This window comes from Canis lupus, chromosome 10, assembly GCF_011100685.1.
Source record: "Canis lupus familiaris isolate Mischka breed German Shepherd chromosome 10, alternate assembly UU_Cfam_GSD_1.0, whole genome shotgun sequence".
Taxonomy (NCBI): domain Eukaryota; kingdom Metazoa; phylum Chordata; class Mammalia; order Carnivora; family Canidae; genus Canis; species Canis lupus.
In genome coordinates, this window is record NC_049231.1 from 51978374 (window position 1) to 51995101 (window position 16728).

General features: G+C 39.7%; 1 protein-coding gene and 1 long non-coding RNA gene across 13 annotated transcripts in view; one reads left to right on the forward strand and one right to left on the reverse strand.

Moving 5' to 3' along the window:
• The window catches only part of FSHR (follicle stimulating hormone receptor), a 172949-nt gene extending 165076 nt beyond the window's left edge, over window positions 1-7873 (reverse strand). For 2 of the 7 annotated variants that reach the window (XM_038551247.1, XM_038551243.1), the window contains exon 1: window positions 7542-7872. In XM_038551247.1, the coding sequence (XP_038407175.1) occupies window positions 7542-7693 (152 nt within the window). In that variant the 5' untranslated portion in view covers window positions 7694-7872. Of the gene's footprint in view, window positions 1-7541 lie in introns of all 7 variants that reach the window. The other 5 variants (XM_038551248.1, XM_038551246.1, XM_038551244.1 and 2 more) reach the window with 4 other exon arrangements.
• Window positions 4443-16728, forward strand: part of LOC111097745 — a 232828-nt gene continuing 220542 nt past the window's right edge. For 2 of the 6 annotated variants that reach the window (XR_005365961.1, XR_005365957.1), the window contains exon 1: window positions 16061-16190. This is a non-coding gene — a long non-coding RNA (uncharacterized LOC111097745). Of the gene's footprint in view, window positions 4520-4653; window positions 4885-16060; window positions 16191-16728 lie in introns of those variants that run through there. The other 4 variants (XR_005365962.1, XR_005365958.1, XR_005365959.1 and 1 more) reach the window with 3 other exon arrangements.

The following is a 16728-nucleotide window of genomic DNA, read 5'->3' on the forward strand; positions in this document are numbered from 1 at the left end:
GACAAAGGAAGATGAAGTGTGAGATGAACTGTACTAGCATTTAGATTAAATACAGATGAAGTAGTCAGAGAAGACTTCATCAAGGAGGCAACCTTGGAGCAAGATGATGATAATAAGTAGGTTGGATTTCAAGAAGCAAGAAGGAAGAAACTGAGCATAGTATAGACAGAAGGCATAACATGAAGACACAGGGAAGCAGAAATGCACAAACAGAGCTTAAGAGTGAGTCTGAGCTTTGCAGAGTTGAGAGCTCCTGTTGGCGAGCAGCGAGAAGCAGTTAGAAAAATGAGCCATCGGGTGATTTGAGTGGGGGAAATCATAACATGGTGGCAATGGTATTTTATAGAGAAAAATTCAACCACAGTGTGCAGGCTGGTTTGGAGAGGAGAGAGAAATTTGTTGAAAGGGATAGAGTAGGACGTAATTATACAATCCTGGCTTTAGTTGTTCAGGGTCCAAACAGATGATTGCAGTAAAGAAAGAATACGTAATGGGGTGCCTGGGTGGCTCAGTTGGTTGAGCATCTGAATCTTGGTTTTGGCTCAGGTCATGATCTTAGGGTCTTGAGATCAAGCCCTGCTGTCCTGCTTTGGGCTCTGTGCTTAGCAGGGAATCTGCTTGAGATTCTCTCCCTCCCTCTGCCCCTCCCCTGTTGCATGCTCTCTGTCTCTCAAAAGAAATAAAATACTTTAAAAAAAAAGAGAATTACTGGTAGTAATATGAAGAGAGTTTGTAAAACTGATTGGATGTGGTTAGTCAAGAAAGTGAGCCATCAATACTCAACAAATCAGAGTCAGTAGTGGTTTTACTAGTTTTATCTTTCCTTTCTTTACTTCAGTATAAGTAATAACTAGTTTCGAGTTTCCATGTGGCTATAATCTTTAAAACTTTATTCTTCATGAGAACATACTACATACTTAAACAGCAGCTTCCCAGGCACAAAGCACTGAAAACCCCAGCCAAAGGTTTGTCTCCAGCTGATACTGAACACTGGAATGGGAGTCAGGAGTTTCAGGCTGCAGTTCAGACTCGACAAGGGATTCATTCTGGTGGCTGGGGTTGAATAGACCAGACTGTGGATTAGCCTTTCTGAAAACGTATTCTACAGAATATTAATCCCAGAATATGCTTTCAGAGAAAAAAAATTACACAATTAAACTTGTTTACAAACATCAGAAGCCCTATTTCCCTTTTGAAGATCACAGAACTTTATTGGCACAACAAAAGTCATCTCTTTTGGCATACAGTGCTGATAACATCCCTCCGAACTAAGGAAAAACTAGAGTAGCTCCTAGCTAAACAATAATCTAGGATTCTGGAAATAAGGTGAGTGATCTAAACCAAAGCAGCAAAACAAGAAATATAAGCCAGAGGGATAAAATAAAACAAAAAGTATATATAATTAGGTAATTAAAAGTAAGGCTGGTCATTTGAGATCACAAGGAGATACAGGAACTTGACATTGAAGAGAGGTGTGAATACAGGCAGCCTATGGTAAAATCTCAGTACAGATCTCTCTGTGTCAATGGAGACCACCAGTAGATGCTTTTCTCCTCTTCATATTATGGTCATCTGACCCTGCTGAAGAAAAAGATAGCTGCACCTGTACTGTCACTTAGAGCTAAAATTTCAGATTTTGAATGGGTGTTCACATTCTCCTTAGAAATTGTAACTCCAGGAAGAATAAAGCAAGATCAAAGTGTCCTTTCTAGATCCACTGACTGCCTCCAATTGAAATGGAGTTTCTAGGGTAAGTCAGAAATCAAAATTCCTTTGACTGTGGTCAGAATGAAACTTCCCTGAGTTCTTGGCAAATACTGAAAGCCTAAAAGAACACATTTTCTTACTCAGAAAATAAGTGCACAGAGAGTAAGTGCTCCAGCCACTGGAGGGAGGCAGAAATTATTCTTATGTAAGTGGGACATTATAAACTATTTCAGAGTTACAAAAATCTCTATATTACTTGTTGAAAGCATTCTCATACCTATTGATTCACTTGGTCATCATGAATGCCCTCTGTGGTATTTTTTTTCCTAGTGTTTTACAGATGACAACAGCAACAACAGCCATTACCACTACCTGAGAGGCATTGCCCTGGGTGGTAGGTATTCATTGTCCCATATAGTCCTCATGGCAACTCTTTGAGAAAGGCTTATATTACAATTTCCATTAAACACCCAAAAGCCCCTGTGGTACAGCAAAAAACAATGTCATAGCCTGGGTTTGAAACTCAGTCTCTTGGATTCTGAAGACTATACCATCTCTGACTTGTCAAAAACAGTAAAAGGCCTGCTTGTGAACATTACCTTGGAATTCCCTCCATTCCTGACCCAGCTCACCTAGTTTAGTACTTTCTCTATGGTGCCATGTTTCAGGCTGCCTCAACCCTCAACCCTACTTAAGTCAATAAGATTTAGCTGGTTTTAGCTATAGTCTAAATGAGAAATGGGTAATCTATAGCCTGTGGGTCAAGGTGGGCCTGCCCTCTGTTTTTCTATGGCTCATGAGCTAAGACTACTTTTCACCTTTTACATTAAAAAAAAAAAAATCAAGACTATTTTGTGATATGCAACCGTTATACAAAATTCAAATTTCAGGGGCAAAAATTAAGTTTTGTTTGCACACAGCCATGCTTATTCACTTACGTTTTGTCTGTGGCAGTTTTCCTACAACTGTGACTGTTGAGTAGTTGCAGTAGAAACTTATGGCCCATAAAGCTTAAAGTATTTATTAGTGGATCTTAACTGAAAATGCTGACCTCTGGGCAAATTCTAAGGGACATTTTTGTTTGTTTGAAGAGCAACAAATGGAGGGAGTCAGAGGCTTTCATTATATACAGCATAGAGAAGAAGTAGGAACACAGGCTCAAGTTTGGATCCCAGCTCTGCCATCCAGGAGCCACAGGGCTGACAGTATCCAGGTTATTGAATATTTGGGCTCTTTGATTTGCCTCATTTGAAAAATAGAACATTGACACCAAACTTGCAGTTCTGTTGTGAACTTTTAATAAGGTATTATGTGTAAAGCTTCAGGCAAATGGTATTGACCCTTCAAGTAAATGGAATCTACTTGCCTGTTGGTGGTACCTTCCTGTTGCTTTGGTGTTAATATGTTCACGTGGCTGGGGAATTAGAAATCTCTAGCGATAGCTGGTGTATATATATAAAATGAAAGTGCTGCAAGGTAGATGGATTGATAGGATAAATTATACATGGTAAGATGTAGCAATTGTTTTCCCCTGGGTGAATCTGACAAACGATGATGCTGTGCTGTGTTGATGGATTAAGCAGTTATACTCAATGAAGCCCTGCTATTCCACCCACCTCCACCTGATATGATCATCATTAAAGCCAATACCCAAATGCAGAAGGCTGCAAGGTGAGTTAGAAATACTTAGCCATTTCATCTCTCCTCTGCCAGTGTTGCAGATAAACCCAATCCAATCCCTTTAAAAAACAAAAATAAATAAAAGTAATTGTGCTTTCATTTTAACTCAACATCTGAATTCTAGTTCACTTGGCATTTTATCTGCTCTTCCATGATGAACAAACCTCAAAAATATCCTCAAATAATTTTTTTTTTACATCTAACAACGAAAGCAATGTTTATCTTCTTTTCCTCTATATGCCCAGAAGATTGCAAAGCTAAACTCTAGAGTGGCCCAATTCACACTCTGTTAGTGAGTATGTAGAGAAAAGAATTTTCTCGAGACTAAATATCTGAGGACATCTGGGTGGCTCAGTGGTTGAGCATCTGCCTTCGGCCCAGGGCATGATCCTGGAGACCTGGGATTGAGTCCCAAATTGGGCTTCCTGCATGGAGCCTGCTTCTTTCTCTGCCTGTCTCTCTGATGAATAAATAAACAAAATCTTTAAAAAAAAAAAAGACTAAATATCTGGGAGAACTTTAGTCCTCAAAACTCCCAAGCAACTGTATTCATTCCCAGGAGGGTTGGTGAGCGGGGAGGGAATGCCAGTGACAGGCAAATTCTTTCTTCTTCTTCTTCTTCTTCTTCTTCTTCTTCTTCTTCTTCTTCTTCTTCTTCTTCTTCTTCTTTTTTAAGAATATAGAATTTTATCTTATTTTAGTTAAAAAAAATAATTGTACCACCAAATGAAGAAGTAGCTTTCTTTGGGGGAAGGTGAGAAGGGAGAAGGGGGGTGGGGTGGGGAAAGAGCAATAAGCCAAAGAAAAAGAACTTTTTATATTCATCTGTATAAACATATCCGCTAAGGCAAACGCAATCCCGGGCCAAGGCTGCTGCACTGGGGTCAGTACCTCCTAATTTCCGCAGGTTCTAAGGCCAAAAAATTAAAACCTCTGCAAACCCAACAGTTTTGTGGACTCTGGGGGCATTTTACTAAAATAAAGAGTTAATCAAGTTTAAAAAGCAGTGACATTGTCATGACACACATGGGAAGTTGCATAACCGCGGCCTCGACGGCCGTTCACTTGTCTGGACGGGGTGACGGGCACAGTTCCACGACACGGCAACGGGCACGGCCGCGCGCACACGTGGGTGAGCACACTGGGGGCTGCGTGGGACCGGGCTGGTGGCGCAGCCCGTCTGGGGAGGGGCACAGGGAGGGCTGGGGTCCCCATGCTTGCTCACGTCCCATCGCTGCTGACGAGGCGGCACCTGTCACTCGGGGAAGGATGGCGCGAAGGGGCCGAGCGAGGCCCCCGGTCCCCACCGCCCGGTCCGCGCAAACCACTTAAAGCACCTCTTGGACGCGTCCCGGGGATCGGAGCCGGCGCTGGTTCCTTCCCGGCGCAGGGGCCAGTCCCTCGTCCCCACCCTGCTCTCCCCGGACCCCCGGGCGACCACGGAGCGGCCTCCCCTCCCACGATCCCTGGCGTGGCCGGCAGAGTGGGGCCCGTGAGGTAGACTGGCGCAGCTGCCCCCCACCCTGCCTGCTGGGGTCCCCCCGTGAGCGTCCTGGGTCCCTTTGCCAAGAGGGAAGCGTGCTGCCCCCGCCGCACCCCGCACCCCGCAAGCGGGAGGAGGCGGGGCTGGAGAGAACAGGTGGGGTGGGGAGCCCCAGTGCCTCTGATGGGCCCCTTAGGTCCCGCTCTGCTGCAGAGCTGGAGCCCCCCCAGTTCTCGCTGTCCGCCCTCCCCCAGTCTTGGAAGCGGCTGGGGGGCCCCAGGACAGGGGCGGGGGCGGGGAGGAAGGGAGTGTATGGAGGGCGGGTACCCTGACCCCCGGGCCCCGCCGGCCCCCCACCCCCGCGCCCAGCCAGCAGGGGCGGGCAGACTGGAGGCCAAGCCTGATCCTGGGCTCTGTCCAAGGGACCTACTGAAAACCCAGCAAGTCTGTGAGCGCAGCCAGCTGAGGGGGGCCCCGGGCGGCCCGGCCCCTGCTCCCCCCGCCGTTCCGTTCCCGAGGCCGGGCGCCAGCGCGGGCTCCTTGCCGGCCCTCCCCCGCCATCCCTGCGTGTCTCCTCCTTCTTTTTAAAAAGATTTTATCCATTTATTTGAGAGAGAGAGTGAGAGAGCTTAAGCAGGGGAGTGGCAGAGGGAGAAGGAGAGGCAGGATCCCCACCAAGCAGGGAGCCCAATGCGGGGCTTGACCCAGGACCCCGTAACCATGACCGAGCCAAAGGCAGAAGCTTAACTGACCAAGTCACCCAGGTGTCCCTCCTCTTCTTAGTTTTATGCACCTTTGTCCTCTGTGTATATACACTTAAGCTAAGGGTTCACCCAGAGCTACCCTCTGTCAAGCGTGACAAGCACACTTTCTCCTGTAATCTCCTTCTAGGTTGCAAAGTGCTGTTGAGCAGAGACATGTTTTAGTCATTGATATTAGGATGAATTATTTTTAAAAAATCATACTCCCCTCCCACACTATACACACCTACTCCCCGAGGTTTGGGGTTTGAGAATGGATTTTCTTCTTTTCCTTCCCCCCTACTTCCCTCCTTTTCTTTCTTTCTTCATGTTTTCTCAGAGACTAGAAAAAAAATCTCATCTCATAAAGACATGTCAGAAAATAGATGACCTAGTGCAGAAGGGGGTTTGGGATGGATGAATATCATTCTAAAATTAAATCTTGTTAGGGGTTGTCTGCTCCAGCAGTTAGTTGGCACTGCTTGGCTCATCGGAAAACATCAGAAGAAGTAGAGAGGTGGAAATGGTTATGTTTGTGAGGGAGCTCTATCTTTTAGTATGAACAACAACCCAACCAAAAAAGCTGTATTAAAGCCCTTTAGAAGTGAGGAACCTGAGGTTCAGAGGGGTTAAGCAATTATTCAAAGTTGCTTAGGAGCAAGTGACTTCTTACAAGATTTCAGGTGCATTGACCTTCTCCTGTTTTTGTAGTGACTTAATAGACCAGACTGTGCATAGGCACATTCTTCCCCGTAATCAGGAATAGTTGTCTCATTGGAAACAGTGTAGACAAAATGCAGAGCTGACTGGTTATTTTCCCTGCCACTGCAGCCACCTCTGGATAGACAGGACTTGAGATGTCCAGGGGAAAAGGATCAAGCACAACTAACCAGTGTGTAACCATGTTTGAGTGTAGCTCTGGTAATTGTGAACTAAAAAGATGACCATACTCTGTAGTCAAATAAGAGTCGTCCTTGGCTTTATGAGACCAAGAGTGAAACAGACCTCCAGAATAGTGGCTTCTATATAAAATCCTTGTAATAAATACAGTGACTATATCTGCAACTTCTGAGCCTAACAACTTGCTAGTTCTTAGGGGGAAGTAGTAATTGGACAATCAGAATTAGGGTTTGGGGGAAAGAACGTAGACTATGAGTCAAAAGGCTTGATTTCTAGTTGTGGCTGTTCCTTGACTCTGTAAGAGTTTGGGCAAATCTCTTGACTCTCCAGACCCCGATTCCTCATTTGCAAAATGAAGAAATAGAGTGAAATGGTGTCTAAAATCTTGTCCAACGCTCAGTCTATAAACTTCCTATTAAAATAACCAGTGAAATTCTAACATTGTGAATTGTATTTTCCAGCTATATGAAAGAGTATGCTATATATTTTCCTGCTCACTCTGTCTCCCCCTTTCTTTCTTCCATTTTCCACACTTCGTCCTCTCTCCTCCAGCCCCATTTCCCCAGGAAACAGAACCTCAGTTCGGGTATTATTTCCTGATGCCTCCAAAGCAACAGTGATTCGTGCCTTCTTGAAATTCATTGTCCTTAGGAGACGTGCTGTATATGCCTCTTAAATCACAACTGTCTTTCTGCCTCCAGTTCCAGGTCTTCAAAGTTTCCAGTTTTTCTTAGTTTTACTTTTCTGGTTTCACCAAAGACCGTATGGAAGCCAAGAGCAAATGTGTTGAAAAGACTCAAATACCTTCTTTTTCTCTTTGCTTTCCCCACTGCCCTTTCCTGGCGGCTGCTGAGACAAACTCTCACTAAGATCTTGGGAGAGCTGCAAGCAGGGTGTTAGGCTGGGGAGTTTGTTTTACTTAACTATTTCTGCCCTAACCAAAGGCTTATCAGTCTAAATGTGAAAATAGTAATAGCACACAACTCACAAATGCCAGCCCCACCATTGTTCCCGCTGCCTCTGATACTCACAGTTCAACGGCATTCCTGGGGAGGTCAGAGGGAATTTCTGTCACCTTGCTCTCTTGGCAGAGGAAAACCCTGTGAGAGCAGTGACAGATCCGATGATGACATCCTGAGCCTAAGCTCAGGAATGCCAGCGAGAAGACCAGGAGCAAGGCCATACTTATTCATCCATCCACCTGCTTTCTTCCTGCATCTGCAGAGAAAAATCTCCCCAGATTTCAGAAGCTCCACACAGCGCCCTTATGAGAAGAGATCTACCGGGGTCACATGACCCACCAGGGGATATGTGTGTGTGTGTGTGTGTGTGTGTGTGGCCACTTTCAGACAAATAGCAAAATTCTTGTGTGCCAGTAGTGACTTCCGGGGCAAGATAAGCTACGCCCTTATCCTTCTCTATTGGATTTCTTCCACCCTGACCCAAGGAAGCCAGCAAATAGAACTTTGATGTGTGTCTGGAACTATTTACATTAATTATACTGTAGACGTGTCCCTGCTGATCACTATTCTCTTTTCAAGAAAGCGACATGATTGACTTTCTCCAGAAAAGACATGACTCACATATGATGCGAAATACCAGTAAGAATGTCACTTAGTGAGGGGTGGGGACCCATTTCCAGTCTTGGCATCCACATCTTTCTCCCTCCCATAAAACTGAAACGTCTGGGTCGTAGTCACAAGTCCTCTTTCTTGCCCTAACTAATAACTAAAAATGGTGTTGCTTAGAAGACAGGTGGGTGGGCTAGTGAGCCCTGGGCAGATATCCCCAGGTAGCAGGCACCTCTGAAGGGGCATCCACAGAGACAATTGACTTCTCTGAGTGATTTGAGGAACGGGCTGTCTTTTCAGTTGAATTTAGGGGACATTAGCAGTGCACCCTCTGTTGTGGATCCTTTCAGTCTTCTCTCATTTTCAGGCTCAGAAGATTGCCTCTGCCTTTGGGACATTGGCACAAATGAATTTATCTAACCTGTGCTTTTAAGTACATTTTAAATGGCCCCTGTAGGTGAGAGTCCCGGCACTTTGACATTCTCAGTTGGCTGGACGGTACAGGATCTGGAAATGTTTGGTGACGTTTTCAGTAAAGTGGCCTTCTACTTCCAACTCCAGAATCTATGATGATGATTATTTATTTATTTATATTTTTTAAAGATTTTATTCATGAGAGACAAAGGCAGAGACATAGGCAGAGGGAGAAGCAGGCTCCATGCAGGGAGCCTGATGTGGGACTCGATCCCGGGTCTCCAGAAACATGCCCTGAGCCAAAGGCAGGTACTCAACCGCTGAGCCACCCAGGTGTTCCCTCTATGATGACTTAAAGGCAGAATATTCTCTAAGATCCTGTGTACAATTTATTATTAGTTTCAACACTATCTTTAAGTAATTAGTTGCATAAGATTGAGTTAGGTGAAAATACTAAACATGTATATATTTTTCCTTCTCCTCCCTCCCTCTCCCCTACCTCATTGAAGAATAATGACTTACAATGAAAGGATTAAATTATCTTTAAGGGAAAAAACAGGAGCAAGTGACTTTTAGGGTAAAATTGTCCCCTAGCTTTTTCTGGGAGCAACTGCTTCATTTTAATTCCAGTACTGGAAGATCAGGGTAGTATTTATGTGGACTTTCTATGGATCTATTTTGCCTAACACGAATAGTTAAATTATTATACTCAACAATATCGATCCACAGAATAATAGTCTTTCAGGTATGGAAGGGCTTAAATGCAATCACCCAACTAATGCTTAAGTTTACTCTAAAATATTCACAGTAATTTAAAGGGATTTACCTACCTATGCTTGACTAACTCCAGTGACAAAAAAAACCCAAAAACTCATTACCATTTGAAACTCCCACCCATACCCCTGCCTGACAAATCTCCACTTAGATTTGTAGAACTCCAATTGTAATTAAATTAGACCTTCTATAACGACCACAAATCTTTTTAAAATTGCGATTTTGATTTTAAAACTATGTTATATTCACAACTCCTAGAAATATAACTATAAATAAATATAACTTATTAAGCAAAATAATAGAATAGAACCATGCCACTGCATCTATTTACTTGCTCCTTTCAATTTTCTCTGATGTTTCTATGCCTGGAAGTGACCACTAATGTGAATTTTGTATTTAATATTTTTAAAAATTTTATCACCAAAGTATGCATCCGTAAACAATGTATTATGTGATTTTGCTTGTTTTCTAATTTTATACAAATCATATCAGCCTTTAAGTAGTGTTTTGTCACTTGCCGTTTTAAACTAATTTGACATTTTTTCTTTTCATATTTTTAAGTTTAAATTCAATTAATTAACATATAACTTATTATTAGTTTCAGAGGTAGAGGTCAGTGACTCATCAGTCTTATATAATACCCAGTGTTCATTACATCACATGCCCTCCTTAATGTCCATCACCCAGTTACCCCATCTTCTCCTTCCCCTCTGGCAACCCTCAGTTTGTTTCCTATGGTTAAGAGTCTCTTATGGTTTGTCTCCCTTTCTGATTTTGTCTCGTTTTATTTTTCCCTCCCTTCACCTGTGATCCTCTGTTTTGTTCTAACTACTTTTTTAAGAACCACTCATTTAGGGTAGCCCCCGTGGCTCAGCGGTTGAACGCCGCCTTCAGTCCAGAGAGTGATCCTGGAGACCCAGGATGGAGTCCCAGGTCAGGCTCCCTGCATGGAGCCTGTTCCTCCCTCTGCCTGTGTCTCTGCACACTCCTGCCCACTCTCTGTGTCTCTCATGAATAAATAAATAAATAAAATCTTAAAAAATAATACAACTATTAAAAAAGAACCACCCATTTACTGTGTTATATGTAGCTGTAGTTAAGTATTTTTCATTACCTATAATATTCCACTGTACAAATTTGCTACAATTTATGTCTTCATTTTTATATGATCTCTCTCTATCCCATGGTCAGAAAAATATTGTTTTGTTTTTTCTAAAAATTTTATAGTTTTGCCCTGCACATTTAAGTCTTAAATGTGTTTGATAGTGATAATCGTGTGTAGTATATGAATCAGGAACTGAGTTTAAGTGTTATCCAATGACACAGGGTTTTTATTCACATGAGTAAACAATTATCCCAGAAGCATTTATTGAATAGGCCCCTTTCCCCTCTTATCTGTAAAAACTATTTTTCTTATATCTCAGTAACTATTTTGCGTTTAAGCTCTTTTATAGTCCATTGGCCTTTTTATCTACCACCTGTGCTATACTTAATTACTTGAAATGTAAGTTTTGATATGTTTTGATATATATTGTAAGAAAATACCTTTCTCTTATTTCTTATAGTAGTATCTTGCCTATTTTGGACCTTGCTTATTCCATATGAGTTTTAGAATCAGCTTATTGAATTTCTTGAAAAAACTCTGATAGAGTTTTCTTTGGAATTATGTTGACTGTATAGATTAATTTTGAGAAAAATTGTCACCTTGAAGATATTAAGTCTTCCTATCCCTAATTGTGGTTTATTACCATTTTTCTGGGGCCTTCATTGGTGTCTTTCAATAAAGTTTTATACTTTCTCTATAAAGGTCTTAATATCTTAGTTATTTCTAGGTAACATTTACATGTCTTTTGCTATTGTAAATAATACCAATATTTAAAATAACACTTAATGTTGGTTATCACATTGTGAAAATGCAATTGACTTTGGAATATTTATTTTATACCTAATTACTTTGCTACATTTCTATATGGAATATCAGTCACATCTAAACAATCATATATATAATAGGTGTATTATATATGTAATATGTATATATGAGTCTATTTCTTCTTTAATTTCTTCCTTCCTCCCTCCATGTTCTTCTTTCTCTCTCTCTTTCCCTCTGCTTTTAGTATTTTCTTTGAAATATTTTTAAGACAATTTTATATCTGTCCCTTTTTATTGAAGTGCAATTGACACACAGTGTTACATTAGTTTCAGGTGTATGACATGATTCAACAACTCTGTATGTCATACTACGCTTACCATAGTTGTAGCTGCTATCCTTGACAACACTTGTTAGCTTTTGTCTTTTTGATACCAGCCATTCTGATAGGTATAAGGTGATATCTCATGGTGGTTTTGATTTGAATGATTATTAGTAATGCTGAGCATATTTTCATGTATTTATTGTGTATGTATGTCTTCTTTGGGAAAAGATCTAGTCAATTCCTCACCCATTTTTTTAATTGGATTGTTTCTTTGGTGTTGGGTTTTATGTTTTTAAAAAATATATTTTGGATATTATCCTCTTAATTGAATATATCACTTACAAATGCATTCTCCCATTCAGTACAGTTGCCTTTTCATTTTTTATGGCTTTCTTTGCTGCACAAAAGTTTTTTATTTTGACATAGTCCCAATATTGTATTTTTGCCTTTGTTTCCCTTATCTGAGAAGAGTTACCTAGAAAAATGTTGCTAAGGCTGATGTCAAACAGATAGATTACTGCCTATGGTTTCATCCAGGAGTTTTATGGTTTGGGGTCTCATATTTAGGTCTTTAATATGTTTTGAGTTTATTTTTGTGTACGGTGTTAGAAAGTAGTCCAGCTTCATTCTTTTACATGTAGATGTCCAATTTTCCCAATACCATTTATTGAATAGGCTTTTCCTCCATAACATATCCTCTTTTATCATAGATGAATTGACCATAGAAGTGTGAGTTTATTTCTGGGATCTCTATTCTGTTCCATTGTTTTATGTGTTTATTGCGAGCCAGGATCATACTGTTTTGATTATTATAGCTTTGTAGTATAGCTTGAAACCTGGAATTGTGATACGTCCAGCTATGTTCTTTTTTCTCAAGATTGTTTTGACTATTTGGGGTCTTTTGCCGTGTTTCCTATACTTTTAAGACTATTCCTTCTAGTTCTGTGAAAAATGTTACTGATAATTTGATAGGGACTGCACTGAATCCATAGATTGCTTTGGGTAGTGTGGATATTTTAGCAACATTAATTCTTCTAATCCATGATCATAGTATATATTTCATTTGTGTCATCTTCAGTTTCTTTCATTAGTGTTTTATACTTTCCAGTGTACTGATCTTTCACCTCTTTATTCTTTTTGGTGCAACTGTGAATAGAATTGTTTTCTTACCTTCTTTTTCTGTTACTTCATTAGTAGTGTATAGAAACACAACATATTTCTGTATATGAATTTTGTCCTCCAAATTTATCGAATTCATTTATTAGTTTTAATAGTTTTTGAGCTTTTAGGATTTTTCTATATATATTATCATGTCATCTTCAGATAGTGACCAGTTTTACCTTACCAATTTGGATGCTTTCTCCCCCTCCTCTCTCTCTCTCTTTCTTTCTCTCTCTTTTCTCTTTCTTTGGTCTGATTTCTGTGACTAAGATTTCTGGTTCTATCTTGAATTAAAGTGGTGAGAATGGACATCCTTGTCTTTTTCCTGATAAAAGAAAAGCTCTCAGCTTTTCACCATTGAGAATGATGGTAAGTATGGGTTTTTCATATGTGACTTTTATGATGCTGAGTTATGTTCCCTCTAAACCCACTTTGTTGAGAATTTTTATCATGAATGGGTGTTAAAATTTGTCAAATACTTTCTCTGGGCCTATTGAGATGATTATATTATTTTATCCTTCATTTTGTTAATGTGGTGCATCCCATTGATGTGTGAATATTGAACCATCCTTGAATCCCTGTAATAAATCTCATTTGATCATAGTAAATGATCCTTTTAATGTATTGTTGAATGTGGTTTGCTAACATTTTGTTGAGGATTTTGCATCTGTGTTCATCATAGATATTGGACTGTAGTTTTCTCTTCTGGTAGTGTCTTTGTCTGATTTTGGTATTAATGTTATCAATATTTTAGTATTCTCTTTAAAATTATTTTATTTTATTTTTTAAAGATTTTATTTATTTATTTATTCATGAGAGACACAGAGAGAGAGAGAGAGAGAGAGAGAGACAGAGACAGAGACATAAGCAGAGAGAGAATCAGGCTCCCTGAGGGGAGCCCAATGTGGGACTTGATCCTGGGAATCTGGGATCATGCCCTGAGCCAAAGGCAGATGCTCAACCACTGAGCCACCCAGGTGTCCCTCTTTAAAAGTATTTTAAAAAAATATCATACCTATTAAAAATCTTTAAAAAAATATCTTGTACTGTGTATTTCTGTCCATTTTTTTTATATTGACCAACACAGCCAGAATTTTCTCTATTTTATTAATCCTTTCAAAAGACTTACTTTTGCGGGGATCCCTGGGTGGCTCAGTGGTTTAGTGCCTGCTTTTGCTGATGTCCTTATTTTCTTTCTACAATTTTTGTTCTTATTTCCCTCCATTTCTGGTTTGCTCTGTTTTTTTTTTTTTTTTTTTTTTTTTTTTTTTTTTTACCTCCTATTTGATGTCAGTTCATTAGTTTTCCAGTCTTCTTCTAATATATACACTTGGGCTGTAAATTTCTCTGTAATCCTTGTCTTAGCTCTATTCTACAAATACTATTAGGTAAATTTTTCCTTATAGCTTAGTTCTAAATATTTTTCAATTTTCAATTTGATTTCTACTTTGGCACATGAGTAAATGAGATGCATTCTTTTAAAATTTATGAACTACTAGAAAGATTTAATTTTATCTCTTTGTTATTGACCTCTAATGTAGTTGTATAATAGAGAATGTGGTCTATGTTGGTTTTTTCCCTCAAATGTGTTGGTACTTGTTTTATGACTTAGAATAGGTGATTTTTGTAAATATTCAGTGTGAACGTGAGAAGAAGCAATATTCTCTATTTACTTATTGACAAGTTCTGTATTTGTCCCATAAGTCCAAAATATTCTATATATTTACTAACATTTTAAGTTTTAATTTATCTAGTTGAGGAATTTCAGTTGATATTTCATGGGATGGCAAAACTTGTCCCTGTATCCTATCAATTTTTCTTCATGCATTTTTTTTTTAAGATTTTATTTATTCACGAGAGACACAGAGAGAAAGAGAGGCAGAGACACAGGCAGAGGAAGAAGCAGCAGGGTCCAGGCAGGAAACCCCATGCGGGACTCCATCCAGGGACCCCAGGATCACGCCCTGAGCCAAATGCAGACCCTCAATCACTGAGCCACCCAGGCTCCCTCTTCATGTATTTAAATGCTGTTTGGGGCTTGTAAGTTAAGAGTGGTATACCCATTTTTCTTTCTTTCTTTCTTTTTCTTTCTTTCTTTCTTTCTTTCTTTCTTTCTTTCTTTCTTTCTTTCTTTCTTCTTTCTTTCTCTTTCTTTTTTTTTTTTAAGATTCTATTTCTTTATTGATGAGAGACAGAGAGAGAGAGAGAAAGGCAGAGACATAGGCAAAGAGAGAAGCAGGCTTCATGCAGGGAGCCCAATGTGGGACTCGATCCCGGGACCCTAGGATCACACCCTGGGCCAAAGGCAGGCGCTCAACTGCTGAGCCACCCGGGCATCCTGAGTGGTATACCTGTTGAGTTGAAACTTCTATCACTTTATAGCATCTTACTATATTCATAATATTTTCTGTTAAGGCCAGTTTTATCTGATATTAATATAAATATACCAGTTTCTCACTTGACAAATATTTTTTAGTATATTTTTTCTACCTTTGTGCTTTCAACCTTTATGTCATTATGTTTTAGGCATATCTGTTATAACTACTTATCAACTGGATTTTGTGTTTTAATCCATTCTTAAAATCTCAAGAGATAACCTTAATAATTTAATATTTATTTTAGTGATCAACCTATATGGATTTTTTCCTACCATGTAACTTTTTCTTTTGTTCTAATTTTATATCTTCCATTTTCTCTCGTCTTTTGTTGAAATTTGTGTGTTTGCTTTCTTTATTACTGTTGTTTTATTTCATTGTCTTATTATATTCTGTTCCATATATATTTGGATATTACATATTCTCCTTACAAGTTTTAATACTTCCAAATTTTTACCTTATGCCTATAGTTTTACTTAAAAAGTTTAATTTTATCAATATCCCTAATGCCCTCCTGAAAAATGCAGGGATTTTAAATGTTTAAGCCTACTCATGGGCTAGATAAAATGTAATTATTTTTGCCCAATATTTTAGTTCTATCATTATTATCTATCCTTATTATCTAATGAATTTAGTACTTGCTTAGATTCTCTGCCACTTTGGACCATGTCATTGGAGCTCCAAGGGAGTCTGTTTTATTCTCACTTGCCTTTGTGGATACTGTGTTAGAAAGCGTTGAGAAGCATTGCTTATGACCAAATATAATCTCTTTTGAAATATAAGCCTTAAAATAGTTGAAGACGGCTATTTTCAGTGATAAGCTGGCAAATGTTTCACAATCAACTTTCTAGAAATAAAAAATCCTTATTTGTTGTATTTGTTAATTCTGTGGTATAAATTCTCTTACTATAGATTATATCAAGCTACCAGAGTGATAGCAGTCAGTAAATACCTGTAAAATACCTGAACATCTATTCACCTGCTCTTTTTTTTTTTTTTTAAAGATTTAGTTATTTATTCATGAGCGGCAGAGAGAGAGAGAGAGAGAGAGACAAGCAGAAGGAAGCAGGCTCCCTGCAGGGAGCCCGACGTGGGACTCAATCCCGGGTCTTTCAGGATTATACCCTGGGCTGAAGGTAGCGCTAAACCACTGAGCCCCCCGGGCTGCCCTATTCACCTGCTTTTATGAGCTGGTAAGAGATGGTCCTAGCACATCCTTGGCTATTTTGTACCTCTTGAATCGTCTTCTTGTCAGGATAATCCCCAGTTCTTACAGCCTTCCTTATTCGGCATAGCTTTGCATGTGCTGCAGTTTATCCAGATCTTCACTTTAGAAAAATCTCCAGCATGGGCTGCTTTACCTCAGTGGCTGAAGCCTAAAGTGCTGTTCTGGGTTGTTTAGCACCATCATGAGTTCTTTGAGCTCTATGAATATCTGGGCAGAAAGGAAATGTTTTAGGGTGTGAATATATATGGCATGGTCTCAGAAGCAACTCTCTGGTTTGTACTCTTCTAAAGTGAAGAGAGATGGCTACTTATATCTTAATCAGAGGAGTGAGCATAACAGTTGTGGCAGCAATGTTTGGCAGTGGTATTGGAGACAGAAGGGAAAGTCCTCCTCTAATACAAAATGGAGTTAGATGTGGAAAATGAGACTTTAACAGCTTACCAGGAGATTAGTGGTGATAAACCTGAATTAAATGACTTATTACTGGGTGTTCAGTCCTGAAA